The sequence below is a fragment of the Hemicordylus capensis genome, chromosome 2 (assembly GCF_027244095.1).
Source record: "Hemicordylus capensis ecotype Gifberg chromosome 2, rHemCap1.1.pri, whole genome shotgun sequence".
NCBI classification, from domain to species: Eukaryota; Metazoa; Chordata; class Lepidosauria; order Squamata; family Cordylidae; genus Hemicordylus; species Hemicordylus capensis.
The window spans coordinates 322,598,402-322,616,824 of NC_069658.1; the positions used below are offsets into that span (position 1 = coordinate 322,598,402).

An 18,423-nucleotide genomic window follows, 5' to 3' on the forward strand; every position below is an offset into this window, starting at 1 on the left:
TCAGGGGATGGAGCTGCTCCGGGAAGAGCAGAAGGTTTCAAAGTTCCCTCCCTGGCTTCTCCAAGACAGGGCTGAGAGAGAGTCCTGCCTGCAACCTTAGAGAAGTCACTGCCAGTCTGTGAAGACAATACTGAGCTAGATAGACCAATGGTCTGACTCAGTATATGGCTGCTTCCTATGTTCCCCCGCTCTGTTACCTGAGGTCATTTACTGTAACTAGAGATGCCAGGGACTGATCCTGGGGCCTTTCTGCATGCTAAGCAGATGCTCTACCTCGGAGCTATGCCGTAGACCTTATACTCATATGATTATGCATGCCAGTGCAAACACCTGTCTGTGTAAGCATATGCATATCCATACTTGAACATATGTATTATGCAAATTGTACATATCCGTCCACGCTTATGCATGTTCTTCTATAAGCAAGCTTGCACATGCATATGTCAGTGCATATACATCCAAGTATATGTCCACAGAAGTCTGTGTTAGTGTTTGTAAATGTGTATGCATGCATGGGTCTCATTCTCTCTCCCTTCTTGTTCTTCAGTTTAGAGACGGCCAAATCTACCTCCCAGACGCCCCCTGTTGACCTCGGCATGACCTTCTCCCAGTCCCTCACCCCTTCGCCAGCCCCAACGCTGACAGCAGTGGCCGCACCTTCCCCAGCCTTGCTTGGTGCCCCTTATGCCATCTCCCTCTCCAACTTCATCGGCCTGAAACCTGTCCCCTTCTTGACGCTGCCCCCTTCCTCAGTCACGGGGCACAATGGCAACCTTGCCACCTATACGACCAAGATCTCCACAGCCAATGCCACCAAGAAGGCTGAGAGACAGAAGTTCTCCCCATACTGATACAGGAAGGTGGGCTGTGGGGCAGAGAGGGGAAACCTTTGGAGACCCTCACATGCTTTGTTAGATGCCACCATCATCAGGCAGCTCCAAAGCAAAACTGTATGGGGAAAGACTAAGTAAGATGTGAGGGATGAGCCACTTGTGAAGGAAAGTAAGGGGACGGGAGAGAGAACAACCTAGGCAGCTCTTGAGAGCAGTGCTAGCCAAGGGTCAGCAGCAGGGGAATGGTCCTTCTGCCCCTGGCTAAGGAGATGTTTATGGTGGGGATGACCACCTCAGACTCATGCTTTTATATTGGGTGAACAATTTCAGCCTCCCACTAAAAAGTGTTATTTTTCTTTACCTTCTGTATACCTGTTTGATCTCCTTCAGTGAAGAGCTTCTCTCTCCATCTGATTTCTGTCACACTTTGCAGTGAGAGGGATTCTACTTAAGGAAAACTTGAACCACCCCCAGTTCCTTGTACTATATTGAAGAAGCGGGTGATCTTGTGAAAGGTCTCGTCTCAATTGTGGCAGTAGATGGAGCTTGGTAGACCTGTGGTAATGATGCTAGGGAAGATGCTGTGCTGCTATGTCTCCTTGATTGTATTTACAAGGGCAGAACTAGGAGAAGTTCTGGTTTGTACAGAACTGGAAGCTATGTAGGCTCTAGAAATGGCAGGACATGCCAAGAAGGAAACTTTAGTGTTCTAGCCCTAGTACATGTCTCCTAATATGAAGCCAAACATGTCTCATTATACCTGGGTACGACTATGAAAAGACGCATTTATGACTTTTGAGCCGGGTCTTCAGCATCATACAGTATTCTGGACTTTTGTTTCCTCTTACAAGGTATCTTGTTAAAAATGGAGTTGAAGGGAATTACTTTCAGGAGGTGTGCTTTTCTAATGGACAGGGACAGGCACAGCAAAGATGGAGATATATCTGGTCATTCTTGTGACTTTCCTAACTGAAAAACTCAACAGAAAACATCATAAACGTTCCTGATCCATTACTGGATCAGAACTGCCATCACTTGCTGCAGTCAGCTAGTCACCTTATAGGTGGGTGACATCTATCCCCCCCACCCCCTTGTTTTCTCTGGCAGATACCTCAGGAAATGCATCCTCATATATTTTGGTAGGATCTGTAATATCTTGTCATGCCAATAAAGTATCTTTGAATATCTCTTGCTCCTATGGGCTGTTGCCTCCAATAAGTGCTTACATTTTGCTCCTATCATTAGTACACCTGGCCACTTTTTATATGCTGGAAAGAGTCCCTTTAACAGCACCCCCTATCCATCATCATCATCATAATTACCATAAGTTTACCTAGATGGAACAGCCCATGTGAGTAGAGAGATGTTATTCTGAGATAGGACCCTGAGATTAAAACAGATGACCACCCTGGTGACTTCTGATTAAAGTTATTGACATATGTGTCTGGCACCAGACTGACTATCATCACAATAGCATATAATCCCCACTGCATTCAGTAATTATCCAAATGGACTAAATAGCAAAGGATCCCATGACCCATTACTTAGCTGGTGTGAATCAGTATAACTTCACTTAATTGGGTCAGCTGCTGTAAACTGGCATATTACATTTCTTTAATGAAATACTGCAGTGTTGATGGCTTTGAATGGAACATGACCTGTTGAATCAGTCTGGGGTAAATGAATTAAAATATCTCAATTTGACTCTTGCCCAGCCCCTAGCAGTGAACCAACTGGCTTAGCATAAGCAATGGTCATCCTCAGGGCTGTGTGTACACTGCACCCCCACAAAAGGGAAAAAAAAAATCTGCACCCAGGCAATCCAAAGTCTGTGCTAACAAAAGCTAAATTTTGTGACCTTATGCAAATGTGCATCCATTTATCTTATTTTGCATAATTTATTCTGCAAATATATTCTGGTTTTACTAGTCATGAGAGGATCAGGAGCAGGAACACTGAAGCCCACGACAGGGACAGAGCTATAATTTGGCAGACATGTTCAAAGAAAACGAGCCACCCAGCTCGTGAGAGCTGCCTGTCCAGCCTCATTCTCAGCCAGCTTTGTTGTTGTCTGTGTGTTTTCTTCATTCTCTCCCTCGCTTGCAGAGAGAATGAAGAAAACACACAGTCAGTGCTTAGTTGCTGGCTGGGAAATGAACTCCAGAGGACCATACGGGGTCCTTCCGGGTGCTGGCCACGCCCCTGCATGTGATGCCATGTTAGAGGGGCCACCAGGGAGAGAGATGAACACAAGCCGACTTTCCCCTAGCTATGTGCTTAGGACCAGCCCAAGACATTTTCCTGCCCAAAGCAGAGCACCAAATGATGCCCATTCCCTTCCCTTCCCTTGCTTTTCCTTCCCTTCCCTCCCCTTTCAAAATTACACTCCTTCCTTCTTTCAGATCTCTCCCTTTTGCTTCCTTTTCTATTAATAGCACTCCTTCCTTTATATCTGCTATGGGGACATTTAGGATTCCCATTTGGTTCTCTCTGTACACACACAAGGATACTTAGCAAGTTCACTTAAAAGTGAGTAGGTAAGCAAGTGTGACAAATGCCCTCAAATCCACTGCTTGAGTCAACTCACTCCACCCTTCTTTGTGGCAGGGCTGGCCCTGCTGAAGCCCTACCCCGATCACGGGAAACCTTATTCAACCATCTCTCTGGCTTTTGAGAGTTCAACAAGCATGACCCATCTATTCTCACACTTATCTCCGCATAATAGCTAGAAACCTCCTTGGTTGTTGCTGTTGTCGTCCCCCATCCCCCTACCCAATCGCCTGATAAAAGCAAAGATCCTTAGAAAGCAGAATTCTGTATCTACTACCACAATCTGCAGTTTTCCCTGTGCTCCTGCAGAATCACAGCATACACACAGCCCTGATTATGTTGAGCTCAAGCACCTGAATTTTTATACCAAGATTAGGTAGGGGTAATCAATCCAGGCTGAAACATGGAATCCGCGTTACACTGGGCCTCAGTAATAACTCTGCAACTATTTTGAGCTTCAACGGGCACTGGCATCTTTGCTTACTGTGCTTAATTTGCCCTCAGCTACAAACAATTTGGTTATACAGATTACCTGTGCATATTTAGACACTTGTGATTAAATATTTGCAACATGCTACTGAAAACAAATACTATAGATCTAGAAATCTAATTAGTCAGATTCTCGGCATAAATCAGATGGCATAAATCAAATTCTCAGATGGCATAAACTGATGCACCCCTATGATTTGATTCCACAAGAAAAGGATAGAACCAATAATTTTTACTTGGTGCAAAAACCAAGTCCTTGTGGCTTTGTACCCTGGCTGGTACAAATCTCTCTCTTGCCCTCTGTCACTTGCTGGCAAAAATATCCCATCTTTTTTGTTGCTCTAAAGAGCTTCCCTATCCCATGGACCCCTTTGGCTTGTCTTTGAAAATGCTGTACATATAATTCTATATTTTTTCTCCTTTGTAACTTATCACTGATTTAATAAAATGCAAACTTTGTCAACTCAGAAGTATTGTGATGAGAATTTTGCATATGTGAATCAGGCAAAAAAGCCGAATTGGATGAAAGATTTTATAAAAGGGGGGAAATACAAGAGTTCTGTAATGTTTTACCAAAATCAGTGGGCTTCTGTCCTTTTTAATAGAAGATGAAGCATCTTCTATTAAAGTATCACATGCTGGAAAAAGCATCACCTGCTGAATTGCTTGCCATGGAAGTTTACACACTGGAGTCCTGCCAGAAAGCAAGTTGACTCACAGTTTGTGCAGATCCACATTTTATAATGAATTCAGAATAATTCACCCACTGGTTCTGTTCTGACTCCCCACTAAGACAAATCAGAATAATAACAGCACACTCAAAAAGTACACTAGGGAGAAAAATCCATCTTCTTACTGTTATGATTCTATAGACAAATACTACTGGGCTCCCACAAAGAGGACTGAGTCCAACTTTCCTCTGCATAGCATGACCATCAGGCTTCCATAGAGTCAGACCTCAGTATACAGTACTCCAGCCAGAGGACAGGACTTCTCATTGATCACTTCTGTATTCCACCCTTCCTCCAGGACTGGCCTCATCATGAGGCTAACTAAGGTGGTTGCTTCTGGAGGTGGACTATCAGGAGGCATGAGGGATGGTGTGACTGCCACTCCCACTGCGGTCACCACCCCACCTGCCTGCATGAACATTTAGCCGCCACCCCAACACTCCTCCTCCACTGGATTTGGAAAAGAGGGGGAGGACAAGGACATGAAGGAGAGGAGCTGCTCTAGCCCACCTTGCTCCTCCTCCTCCTCCTCAAATCCAGCACAGAAGGAAGAGGAAGAGTGGTCCCTTTGCACCTGCTGGCTGGACGCATCAGGCCGCCACTGCATGCTGCCGGGGACAGGGGCTGCATTTGGTGCCCCAAGAACTTGGGCCATCACAGCCTTCCTCCAAGGAACTCAGTGGGGCATACACGAGGGAAAAATCATTTTATCTTCACAGCAGCTCTATTGGCCGAGAGAGAAGTGGCTTCCCAAGGGCTACCTTGTGACCTAAGAACTGATTAGGGATTTGAACCTGAGGCTCCACTACCTGGTCCACTACACCACACTGCGCCACTGCCTCATTTGAGACTGTAGCAGCATGGGAACCACTGCTCAGTATGCTGCTGCTATTCCTGTTCACCAGGGACCATTGTCATTGCCTGGTACCTGCCTCTGGGAAATAATGGCCTTTGTATTTCCCTTTTGAAGATGCCTTGCTGCTACAATGTTGTTGGTGGCATGATTTGCTATTCTTCACTAGCAAGTGTGGCACCATTTCGGAGCAAAACTGGCCAGCGCTGCATTTGCAGCATTTAAAAGGTAGGGAGAGTTACTCTGGCCGTGCTGCATTTTGCTCCCAAACGGGGCTGCGCAGCCCTGTTTGGGAGTGAGATCACTCCCCTGCGTCTGATGTCAGACGCAGGGGGCATGTCGGGGCCACAAAGCACAGCCCCTGATTGGTGGCGGCCTGGGTTCTTTGAACCCATTTGCCCAATGGTGGTTCCTCCCCTGGAGGAAATGCTACATTCTAGTTTCTGCTGCTGCTGCTGCTGCTACTTATATACTGCTTTTCAACGAAAGTTTCCAAAATGGTTTACACAGAAAAATAATAAATAAATGAATCAGATGGTGCCCTGTACCCAAAGGGCTCACAATCTGAAAAGAAATGCAAGGTAGACACCAGCAAGGAAAGAAAAAAAACGGGGTCCACGGAATGGAGGGGGGGGGAATGCAGAAACCGTGGACAAATTCTATTCTGATGAATAGAAATGAATAAATGCTAAATGAATAAATAACCAGCTCTCAACAGACATGAAAACAATCAAACGCAACTGTATAACACATGTAGACATACAATAACAATAGCAGGTGGTATTACAATATGCAATTGAAAAATAAAAAACCAGTATATGCAGGTATCCAATCATAGTCAAAGATGTCTTCAGATGTGAGAATATGAAGAGTACATACAATGCAAGTAATGAATTCTCAGATCCAAAAGGAGGAAACGATATACTCAGGGAGATGTTGCAAATGCCTATAGCTCAAATCGTGAATTCTTCATTCAAAAAGAGCAAGCAACCTTTTGGATCTGAGAATTCATTAACTGCATTGTATGTACTCTTCATATTCTCACATCTGAAGACATCTTGGACTATGTTTGGAAACCTGCATATACTGGTTTTTTATTTTTCAATTGCATATTGTAATTCCACCTGGTATTATGTTATTGTATGTCTACATGTGTTATACAGTTGTGTTTGATTGTTTTCATGTCTGTTGAGAGCTGGTTATTTATTCATTTAGATGTATTCATTTCTATTCAGATAGACACTAGAGAGATGCTGTGTTGGGATTGTAGATGGCCAAAAATATGGCCCTGAGGTCTTGTGCAGCCCTCAGGGACATATTTTCAGGTGGCTCAGAGGGCTTCCTGGGGAAGGTGAGGGAATTAAAAATGGCTGCTTCCCCACTTCACTGGTGCAATAAGTTGGGAAGCTCTGTTTGGCTGCCTTCTTGCTGCACTGGTGTGTTCTGAATGTCAGCCACTGTAAAAATAATATCCTCCTCTTGGCTTTTAAATCAGTGGAGGACAGTATGTTGAAGCATCAATGCATCCATAGCATACAGTCAGGCAGTGAGGAGCCTTCAACAGTGTTTATGAGTGGTAGGGCTGGAGCTCAGTAAGCAGTCCTTGGCGTGATGTTGCAAGCATGTCCCTTTTTCATTTGTGAAATGTCGGAGGCTAGGCGGCCACTCATTGCCCTGGTTCCTTCCACGTGGCTAAGACTGCATATGAACCTCTGACCACGTAGTCTGGGCTGACTTCATAGCCCAGAGCTATGGCTATGCAATCCGGCAGCTCTCCGGACTCTGCAAGCTGCTTGAATCATGTGGGCAGAAGTTTCAATGGATACGTTGCTGCAGGCCTGGGTTTTGCACATGGGAGCTGCTACAGTGCTGCTCTTTCCAACTCTGCTTGATAAGGTGCAGCATCAGCAGATACTGCAGCCCTCCCTGAGGTTCCTCTCTCGGTTAAGATCAGCCTTCTGGGAACTGGGTTAGCAGCACTGGTGGGGCGTGGCCGCCTCCTGGCCTTTTCAAGTTCCCTGGCAGCACAGGAAGGAGTGCAGCTGGGGCCCCTCTGGGGCCACGGGGGGAATGCAGGAACTAGGCCTGGCTTAGTGACACAGAAGCAGCCCTGGAGGCGCAGCGCCTTCCACACAACTAAGGAGTAGTCTAACTCAGGCCTAAGTGCACTGCAGAAAGGAACTTGCCAAGTAATGGAAGCCGATTGCGACACAGAAGAAAAGAACACTGCCAAGAACACATCTTTTTATCAAGCCATCCTCCTGAGCCTTGAACAGCAGCCTCGCATGCAGACATGTAGCAGCGGAAACCTTTCCTGGCATGATGGGATGTGGCGGGCGGAGGAACAGTTGCTTAATTTGTGTGTCAGGCTACTGGTTAAAATCACAGGAGCAGGAAATAAGGTGTTGATCCTACTTTCGGGTGCGGGGGGGGGGGTGCGCAAGGTGTCATCAGCCAAACTTTCTCCAGTTTCAGCCTAGCATAATCTGTATTGAATTAGTTTGATCATGTGCCCATAGGGGTGCAAAAGGAAATATGGGAGCAGGAGGAGATGAAAGGAGGCCAGCAGCAAGAGAGAGGAAATAGAGCTGCCTTATCAGGAGCAAGTCTGGCATCACAGGGCAGTATCTGATGTGCCCTCAACCAGCCCATGTTTAATGAGCACAGCCTGTTGCCATGTGAATGAGAAACATGGGAGCCTTCCCTGCTTTATGCTCCTGGTTACCACAGCAACCCCAAAGGGGGTGTTTACTCATCAGAATGTCGTGCTCACAGGGCCTGCTACAGACATCTAGGATGTGTAACTAGATGGGTGAAATGACCATGTCACCAGCTGCCATGCAGGAATGCTGCATTTTCCTGGATGGATAAGTGAAGTGCTGACAGGACCTGTCTACATCTGGAATCAATATGGTCTCTGGGACACTTTGTCAGACTCAGTCCTGGGCCACCACACAACGTGGATAGACACAGACGCTCACATACCAGGCAATGCAACAAAGGTGGTCGAAGCACTGCCCACACTGCTGCGGGCATGTAATCACCGTCAACGGAGTTGCGCCCCAGGGCAGCTCCGCTTCTCCACAACGTAAAGCTGTGCACATGCAGTTGCACAACAGGATGCCCATTTGAAGTAATGGGCATCCTGTTGTGCAATTGTGTTTGCACAACTTTACGACTGAGCAGAGCTGCCTTGAGGCACAACTCAGCCAAAGGTCGACACACACGCAGCAATGTGGGCAATGCTCCACCCTAACCCACGTTGCATTGCACAGTGCAGTGTTCTTCACTGTCAAACCTGGGAGAAGCAGTGGCGGCTCACATCAACCCCAAATGCAGCTCCCTGACTAAGTGTTGACTGGGTCTGTGTGAAGCTTCAGCCAAAGCCGACTACTCTGCACAGCCCCTCTGGCACCATGTGGAGCTGGCCATTCTCACCGTGCAGTGAGTTGATCCTGATCCGTTAAGGGAAACAATGCCCACTTGAGCCCCTGCAGCATCTTGGAAGGCATGTGCAGCGTGCTGGAAAGTGTATAAATTAGATACAGTTGAGAGAGGGAAATATTGTATTATGCTGAGAGATTTTTTAAAATCACTTTTTGTTTCTTTGTCTTAAAGTATGTTTGGTAAAATTGTTCATCCTGTCTGGATTTTTGTTTTTAAAATTACTGCTAATAAGGTAAAAATGACTAAACAAATAAGAAGTGTGGCATAAATGATAATAATCAAGGGAACGAAGGTGATCAGCAGGGAAAACTGAAGGAATCACAAATCCATAGACACACTTCTGTGGCAGATGTATTGATGGTGATCTTTGCTTCCGTCTCATCCTGGAGGTCCAAGTGCAGGCCTGACATTGGTGTTCTCAGGCCATTGTCAAGGCCTTCCAGAAGTTCCTCTGCCAACCTCTACCCAAGCCACAGCCCAAAGACCACCGCTCTCTTGTCTCCACCCACCCTCCCCATCTGCCAGTGCGACTTTCCCCCTTAGGCTCCTGCATTATCCCAGGGAAAGAAAACCTCAATTCATGGATGGGGGACACCTCTGCATAGTTTTAAACCACTGACTATTTAATCTTTTTAGTGTTTCTATTTAGACCCCATATTTTATATACCCTGTTTTAGCCACTGCTTTTTGCATCCTTTATATTTCACATTTTATACATTCATAAGTTTTTAAATACAGCTGTTTAATAATCTCATAGATACCCTTTAAGGATAGCAGTTTTATAGTATTATAAGAAGCTTTATACTATGAGAGTAGCAATTTTATAGCAATATAGTTTTATGGTTCCATAATTTGTTTTATTATCATCATTTTTGAATCATGCTCTACTGTTCTATAAAGATGATTTTATTTGGATAGGGGAAGTGCCTGAAGGAGAGGAGGAAGCCATGAACGACGCAGCTTGACTCTTTGGTATCCAGTGCTAGAGGATGGGAGAAGAGAGAGAGGGTTGGAAGGGGTCATGGTCTATGGCAGCATGAAAAACTACCAATCCTCCCCAACACCAGAGTAAGCTGGGGCCCACAGCCCACAAAGGGCACAGTGTCAAAACGGATAAACCAATCAAAACAGAGCTGTGTGGCTCTGCTTTGAGCCACTTAGCTGAGCACTGGCTTCCCAGCCTGGCTGAGAACGCATCTCCCCACCTTTTAAAGCGGGGAGAGCCGCTCCCAGCTGTGCTATGAAAGTGGCTCTGACCAAGAATTTGCTTGGAAAAGGGGCATGTGCTTCGTTTCTGAGCAAAGCCCCACCCCTGCATCTGATGTCAGATGTGGGGGGTGGGGCAGGGGGGCCGTGGTGGTGGACGAACAGGGGCTGCCACTGGCCTCCCTACGGGTCTGAGCCCCTCACTGGCCCTAGCCCCACCTCCTTCACCCACCCAAGCACCATCTGCTCCTCTTCCTCTCACCACTGAGGCTGGGGCTTTTACACACAGCAGGTTTTACCATGAGTTTATAGGGAGGTTTTACGGTGAATTCAAAGTTGTCCCAAAAACCCGACACAAATAGTGTGGGGGTGGGGTTTACCCCGGATATAAAACGGGTTACGCTCCAATGCTGTCAGGAGCCTGTCTGTCCGGTGTCTAAGTCAAAGTCGGAAGCAGCTCCTTGAAGTCCTCCCCCATCTGCAAAGAAAACACAAGAGAACACTTTATTGGAAGTATCAGGTACAGACTGTCTCCCCCGCAAACTCAGTCCACTGACCATATAGCACAGTTCCAGAGCAAAAGGAGTGCAAGGCGTTCCAGCTAGGGCAGCTGTCAGGACTTGGTCAGGTTAGCAGAGTAGCAGCAGAAAAAGCCTGGGTCTCTAGAGGCCAACCCAAAGCAGGGGTTTCTTCTGAGTCAAAGGCTCAGCTGTAGCAGGCTCAAAAAGACTTGTTGCTTCTAGCATTTAGCTGCAGCCTTCGGTCTTGATTTATAGCTGGGCTTAATTGCTCTCCACCTTCGGCCTGCTGACACAGATTCAGGATTTATCTGGTTTGTAAAGCAGGCGTCTGCTTCTCCTGAGTTCTTCCACTTGTTGTCTGCATCTCATCAGCCTTCTCTCACAAGGATGCAAAGGTGCTTCATTGTTTACTTCAGTGTCCTGCTCTCCATTTCTTATCTCTGCTACCTCTGATGGTTCCGGTTGTCCTGAAGCTTCAACTAGACCTGCCTCAGATATTTGCTGTGGGCTAACAGCTGGGCTCTGCCCTTCAGGTTCCCCTGCAGCTGCTGGCAAACTGTCAGCTTCCCCTTTCTCTTCGCTATCTGAAGACAGGAGCATGACAAATGCACAGTGAAAAACCCAAATTGTGTGTGAACTGCTCCCCGATAACTCATAGGGATTGGGGGGTAAATCTAGCTGATACGTGAACACACCTTCTCCATTCCGGAGGAGATGCAAGTTAAAGGGCTTCAAAAGCCCTCTGTGGAAAGCTTCGAGCTTGATGTTTGCACAGCATGAGGGACCATGCAGCATGCCTCCAGAAGTGGCAGATGGCCTCTCCTCTGTCCTGCTGTGATAACAGTAGCTCTTCTCCCCCACCCCGCCTCTTCCCTTCAGCACCACACATATCCAGGACAAAGTAGACAAGTTTGATGCTTGGAGAGGAGAGACAATGGGAGAGCGAGAGAGGGAAAGGGCTGCTATTGGTGCAGCAGTGCAGAAGAGGCCAGCTGGCGCTGCTGGAGCAGGCAGCACTTTGGCTGGTGAAGGAGGTGTGGGGGCATCAGTGCCAGAGGTGTGTGTGGGGGGAGACCAGAGATGGATGGTGGCAACACAGATGAGGTTGGGTCAGCAGCAGGAGGGTAAGGTGGAGCCTGTGGCAGGGGTGGGAGGCCCCTCATTCACTGTCCCATGGGGCATTTACTGCTTGAGGCTGTTGTCTGAGGCTGACCTCATGGGGTCAGGTGAGACAACCCACCCTGCCTATGCCCTCCAGGAAGAGGCTAACTCTAGGTCCCATCACAGAGAGGAAGACTATGTGAAGTTCAACATCAGACTTGCATACATCAACGACAGTAGTGGTTGCTGACTAGCGTTGCCTGGTCTTAGGGAAGATAGTGTGCCGCTCCCCATCCCACAGCACAGCGGGCTTTCAAAGGTTAAAAAGGGGGCATTCTCCCCTTCTCCCCCCCCCCACAGCCAGCCGCCACCAGAGCGCCCCATCCCGCCGCCAGCAGTGGTGATCTTTAGGGGGCAAAAGGAGGAACTTTCCCCTCGCCTCCCCGCTGCAGCTTCTGTCGCTGCTGTGGCTTCTTAAAAAATTAAAGTAAAAGGGGGAACTTCCCTCTCAACCCCACCTCCACCCCAGCTACTGCCGCCATGGCTTTAAAAGAAAAAGAAAAAGAAAAAGCTTTAATTTAAGCAAAATCAGTTTGTTTTCATATTTTTAGCTTAATACTTTTAACTGTCATTTTTATTATATGTTTTTTAACTTTTGCAAACCGCCTTTGGATTGTTTTTAATGAAAGGCGGCTACTTTCCTCTTGTCCCTCCCTCCCCGCAACTAAAATTTGGATATTTTTTTTAATGTGCAAATTAATGTCCTGTGCGTGTCACATTAAGAGAGAGAGAGAGAGAGAGAGTGTGTGTGAGCGAAAGAGAGAGATGTGCGCACACTGCATTGCTACTGCTGCCCAGAACAAAACTCTTTCCTCTCACTGATGATAAAAATTAAAGGGAACACTGGCTGGATCTCTCCTAAGTGAGATGAGGACAGAGAGATTCGAGTTGCAACAGTGCTATGGAAAATTGAATCTTTCCTGCAGCACTGTTTGCCTAGCAGTAATGCAAACGCATTGCCTTTCTGCTATAATAAATGTGCTTCAGCAGACACTGAGACAATGAAAGCCAGGCACCCCTTTGATCAAACCACTTATTTTAGCTGAAGCCCTTAGAGCAGCAGGGATCACACAATTCAGTTTTGCTTGTTTACTGACTCAGCGGCGTGGGGGGGGAAACAGTCTGCTCCCTTCAGCACGAGATTGCTAAATGGCTGCACATCATAAGAAGGGGTGACAGGATTAAAGAGCATGTAGTGTCGTTACATTCCTCAGTCCTGAGTAATCAGGGAGGTGAAGGGAAGAAAACCCACAGTCTGGCATGGATCCTAATAACAACTGACTTCCACCTCCCATACCATACACTCTGATCCTAAACATGTTCCATGAAAGCAAAAGCTGATTCACACAAAGCCGGCCCTTCCATGAGTTGCAGTGAGGCAGTTGCCTCAGGCAGCAGATTGGAGGAGGTGGCGATGTCCTTGGGCACTTGCGCCACTGCCTCCCTGGCTCACTGTTGCCACTCAGGCTCCTCCTTGACCTCTTTGCTGGCTTCTAATTTTCTCACTCTCTGCTTGCAGGGGCTCTCTGCTCCATTCCCACGGGCAGGGAGAGCAGGGAAAAGAGAAGCCAGTGGAGGAGACAAGCCTGAATGGTAGCAGCAGGTGCTGCTTCTCCCACACGATGTAAGGAGTGATGGGAAGAGGCCGGGGAATTGGGGGCAGGAGGAGAAGTTGTTCATCGGTACACTTCATGCACTTAGGAGAAAGGAAAGATGGAGGGTGAGGAGAAAGAGAAAGGTAAGCGTATGGGTTGGAAGCGGGCGGAGAAGTTGACAAAGGGAGTGGGACTTGGGCAGTGGGTGGGTGGTGGACTCGTTTCTTGGCCTGGAAAGTGCCAAGGAGGTCAGCAAGGCTGTCAGTGGGGGGATTACTGCTGTGAGAAGGGGGAGGCAGTACCGTGGACCCCTTATCGGGGGTCCAATAAGCACCAATTGGATTTAGGCCAGGCTTGCTCAAACATTGGCTTGCCATGTAGCCTGTACCCACACTGTACACAGTAGGAAGCAGAAGTGAGCCGTGAGCTTGACTTCTTACCTATGAAGCTAGAAAAGTTAGGAAAACCTAACTTAGAAAAAAACCCCTAAAGTTAGAAAAAAAGTTAGGAAATACAAGGCCTGAAAGGAAACGTGTTACTATGAATGTGCAATCGCCCTCCTAACCAAAACACTGATGATAACTGGCAGAAGAAAGGGCTAGCTTTCTAGCTAGCGGTGGACTAGCTCCTTTTTAAGAAGGCTTTTTAATGCTCATTATTGTTTTGTTATATCTGGTAGGTTCTTTAGCTTTTTATAATTTTCAGTTTTAATTTGAACCTAATAATTGTGGTTTTTAATCTGACTTTTTAAAAAAAGTTAATTTTATTACTTGTATTGTATCGGTGTCTATCTTATTGTTGTGAGCTGCCCTGAGCAGTAGTGCACTGGAGGGGCGGGGTATACATATTTTAAATAAATAATAATAACAAATAAGAAAATCAGAGAGGCGTCAAAGAGAGACAAAGATATAATAATGGGTGACCTCAATTACCCACACATAGACTGGGCAAATTCACATTCAGGTAATTTCTAGACATTAGAAATTGGCCACATTTCTAGACATGCTGAATGACTTTGCCCTACAACAGTTGGTCATGGAACCATCCAGAGAGAAGGCAACTTTGGACTTAATCCTGAGTGGTACACAGGACCTGGTATGAGATATCAGTGTCGTGGAACCTTTAGGGAACAGTGACCATAGTGTGATCCAATTCAGCATACCTGCAAGGAGAGAATCATTAAGGAAGTCTAACACAGACACTTTGAACTTCAGAAGAGGAAACTTCTCTAAAATGAGGAGTTTGGTGAAGAGAAAACTGAATGTGAAAATCAGGAGAGTCACTTCACTCTAGAATGTCTGGAGATTATTTAAAACCACAATATTAGAAGCCCAGTTAGAATGTATACCAAAAAGGAGGAAAGGTACCACCAAGTAATCGAATAAGTAAGTAAGTAAGCAAGCAAGTAAGTGAATGAATGAAGGAAGGAAGGAAGGAAGGAAGTCTGGGAGAACTCTAGCATGGCTAACAAGTAAAGTTACTTGTTAGACTCTTGAACTCTGAATATATACAGATGGATTCCTTTACTGAATGCCCTGCCGCATCAGAGGATGTGACTGTTAATGAGCAGATAAATGTGGGAGGATTTTTAAAAATCTGCTGCTGAGCTCTTGGAGAGGAGCTCTATGAATAAAACAGAGCTTTTAATGGAATTACAAATGGAGATCATAAGCCAAGTGAGCCAGGAGACAAAAAGTGTGGATGGGTCTGATGCAGAAGTATACAGCCCCACAGCACAGCAGTTGCAGCAGCTCAAGAATCCAGTTGGGAAGTCCACAGGAAGAACCTTGGCTTCTGATTCACTAGATATTCCCTCTATATTGCTTGTAAATCATAATCCCCAGACAGGGGAAGCTCCAGAGACCAATACGAATTGCTCCATCCCTGAGGATTCTGAGGATTTCCCGCTTGCTCTTTTGTGGGACTGCAAAGTGGACTCACGTACTATTTACAATGCTTTCTTGGAGTACGGTTTACAAGACCTGAAAGACTCTAAATCTTTAGATAAAGAAATTCATGAGGCAAATGGTCTGGAGAATACCTCCCACATCTCTTCCCTAGTCTGTAAGGCCTCCCAAAGCCCATCACACCTTCAACACATACTGACAATGTTTATTTCAACAAGCCATTATCGGGTTGGCCTGCTACTCAACTTCCTTGCAGGAGATCTCGACCGACTATCGACAGTTTCCGGTGCACCCCCACAATTGTGCTCTGGATCCGGCAGTACTTATCCCACTGGATTCTCAGCAGATGCCTTCTGACCTATGTTTGAATATAAGCAAAGAATTTTCCTTGATTCCTCAGGATCTCTTATAACCTGTCTTGGAGGGAACCACCCTGGATCTTATAGACCAGGGATTCTCAATGTTGGGTCCCCAGATGTTATTGGACTTCAACTCCCATAATCCCCAGTCCCAGTGGCCTTTGGTTAGGGATTATGGGAGTTGAAGTCCAATTACATCTGAGGACCCAAGGTTGAGGATCCCTGTTATAGACCATGAAGGATCCCCAACGATCCCAACTGATTGACATTCAGCACAATATGGCTCTGTTTCTTGGAACATTTCCGGGTGGGCTTCCAAAATTACAGATCCAGCCTTTAATGATTACATAGGACTATTTGATATTATTATGTTGCAAGAGACATGGATGTGTGGGACAATATTGGCTGAAGGTTTCATCTCATTCACACTGGAGGTGGCTGAGGGGAGAGGAAGGGGTAGACGTAAGGGTGGATTGGTTACTCTTATTTCCACAAAACTACAGGCTAGTGTTAAGCAGTTAGATCCAACTTGCCTTGGCATGTTTAGTCAACCTTAGTCGTTATGATATTTTGTCTATCAATGTATATCTCCTCCCACTTACCCTACAATTTCATGCCCAGGAACAATGGCTAGCATTAGAAGAGCATATTTCTGAACTGCTGCGGACTATCCCCAATGCCTCGGTAGTAGTGGCAGGTGACTTCAGTGCTAGAATTGGTCCTAATAATGAGATGCTATGTGCACATTTTAATACTGTTCCTCCTATGTATGAGGGAGGAAGTCCTTTATTAACACAAACCTCTGGCGGGGCCACCGTCTGATGCAACTTGTGTGTATTTTAGATCTTCACATACTGCATGGAGCGATATGGAGTGATCATCCCACTGAATTTACCTATTGGTCTGGGCATGAGGCTAGCTCCATAGATTACGTTATGGTCTCACGTGATGTACTGAATAATGTGGCCTCCCTCTCGGTCGAGGCCTGTTTGGATAGTGATCATTTACCCTTATTCTTGGGATTATACTTAAAAGGACAAGACATGTATATCATGGACAAATTTCTAGTGGCCCCAGAAGTGGACTCAGGCTGCCAAAGAATCAGATGGTCCGTTAGACTGGAGAAAGCAATATCAGATTTCTATGCTTCCAAGAATGCTCACCTCAATTATAATAGAACTGTAACAGCAGAATCACCAGAAATAGGTGATAGGACTATTCAGTCCTATCAGGGGCTCTCAACTCACTTGTGAGATATCCTTCAAAGTGAATTACATATATTTATTTCATTTATTTTATTTTATTCAATTTCTATACCGCCCTTCCAAAAATGGCTCAGGGCAGTTTACACAGAGAAAGAATAAATAAATAAGATGGATCCCTGTCCCAAAGGGCTCACAATCTAAATAGAAACATAAGGCAGACACCAGCAACAGTCACTGGAGGTACTGTGCTGGGGGCAGATTGGGCCAGTTACCCTCCCCCTGCTAAATAAAGAGAACCACCATGTTAAAAGGTGCCTCTTTGCCAAGTTAGCAGGTGGGGGCCACTCGACACAAGAACAATTATAAATCTAAATCATGGTTCGACCAGGAGTGTAGGATGGCTAAGTGTTCTCCGGTGGCCACTTTTAAACAATATAGGCTGAATAACGGCCCCTTGATTCCTCCTACTTTGCAGATGCAGAAGAAACAGTATAAGAAACTAATTAAGAAGAAAAAAGAGGAAGCAAAAAAGGATATTTGGTCTAAATTGATCAAATTTGTCAGGCCTCCAGACAAATGTATATATACTCAAATTTGTATATACCCAAATTTTCATTCTCTAAAGGCCACACAGTCCACGTTTCTTAGATCTATCCTTAGTGTTCCATACTGCATACCAAATGCTTTACTGAGAAATGAGACCAGATTAATCCCGACTGAAGACTGCATTTGGTCACTTATTTTCAACTATTGGCTTAAATTAATTTACAACCCCTCTGGTTTGGCTGCCCTTACTTTAATGGATAGCTTTTCCTCTAGGTGGGAAAATGCAGTGGAGAAGAAACATAGGTGTTATGGTCTCCTGCTTTCCAGGGCTGGATTAAGCTAGTGTGGGGCCGGTAGCATATGTTATAAAGGGACGCTAAATTTAAAAAAAATGAACATAAATATTAAAACATAAATTATTTACGTGCATAGTAAAGTAATTCAATTTTTTCATTTGCTATATTTTGGAGTATGGGAGACCAAGCCACAAACTCACACTTACTACAACAACAGTGAACATTTATATACTGTTTTTCAATCAAAATTCTCAAAGTGGTTTGCATAGAAAAATAAAGAGTGGATAGATGCTTCTCTGTCTCCAAAGGGTTCACACTCTAAAAAGAAAAATGTGGTAGACACCAGCAACAGCCACTGGACAAATGCTGTGCTGGGCCTTATCTTAAAAGGCACATCTAGCAGAAAAGGGATATTTTATCTAACACGGACCAAATAAAACAGGTAAAGTTTTAACTTTAATTCCCAGTTGGAAGCCAGACATGCAGGGCCCTTGAAAATGCCCTGTAGCAAATGCTACATTTGCTACTACATTAATCCGCCATAGCTGCTTTCAGATCTGGCTTATTTTTAAGGCCAAAGAATCAGTCCATTAGCACCTTTGGGATATTGTACTTCAAAAGGACCGAGGGTGAACTACACACTGTATGGTTGTAGGAAATCCCAGACAAACTGTATCCCTGGTTAATTACTTATACAAACTTGCTTTCCCTAAATTCCACCAAG

At 45.6% G+C, this 18,423-nt stretch overlaps 2 protein-coding genes across 9 annotated transcripts in view; one reads left to right on the plus strand and one right to left on the minus strand.

Annotated features, from left to right (window-relative positions):
* Window positions 1–4,342, plus strand: part of PCBP4 (poly(rC) binding protein 4) — a 72,907-nt gene extending 68,565 nt beyond the window's left edge. For all 3 annotated transcript variants that reach the window (XM_053289687.1, XM_053289688.1, XM_053289689.1), the window contains exon 13: window positions 548–4,342. In XM_053289687.1, coding sequence (XP_053145662.1) covers window positions 548–851 — 304 coding nt within the window. In that variant the 3' untranslated portion in view covers window positions 852–4,342. The remainder of the gene's footprint in view (window positions 1–547) is intronic.
* Window positions 4,343–9,744: 5,402 nt separating this feature from the next.
* GPR62 (G protein-coupled receptor 62) overlaps window positions 9,745–18,423 on the minus strand; it is a 43,097-nt gene continuing 34,418 nt past the window's right edge. For 4 of the 6 annotated variants that reach the window (XR_008316502.1, XR_008316501.1, XR_008316503.1 and 1 more), the window contains 2 exons: window positions 10,490–10,587; window positions 9,745–9,885 (listed from right to left, as the gene is read on the minus strand). The gene's annotated coding sequence lies outside the window, so the exon portion shown is untranslated. The other 2 variants (XR_008316505.1, XR_008316504.1) reach the window with 2 other exon arrangements.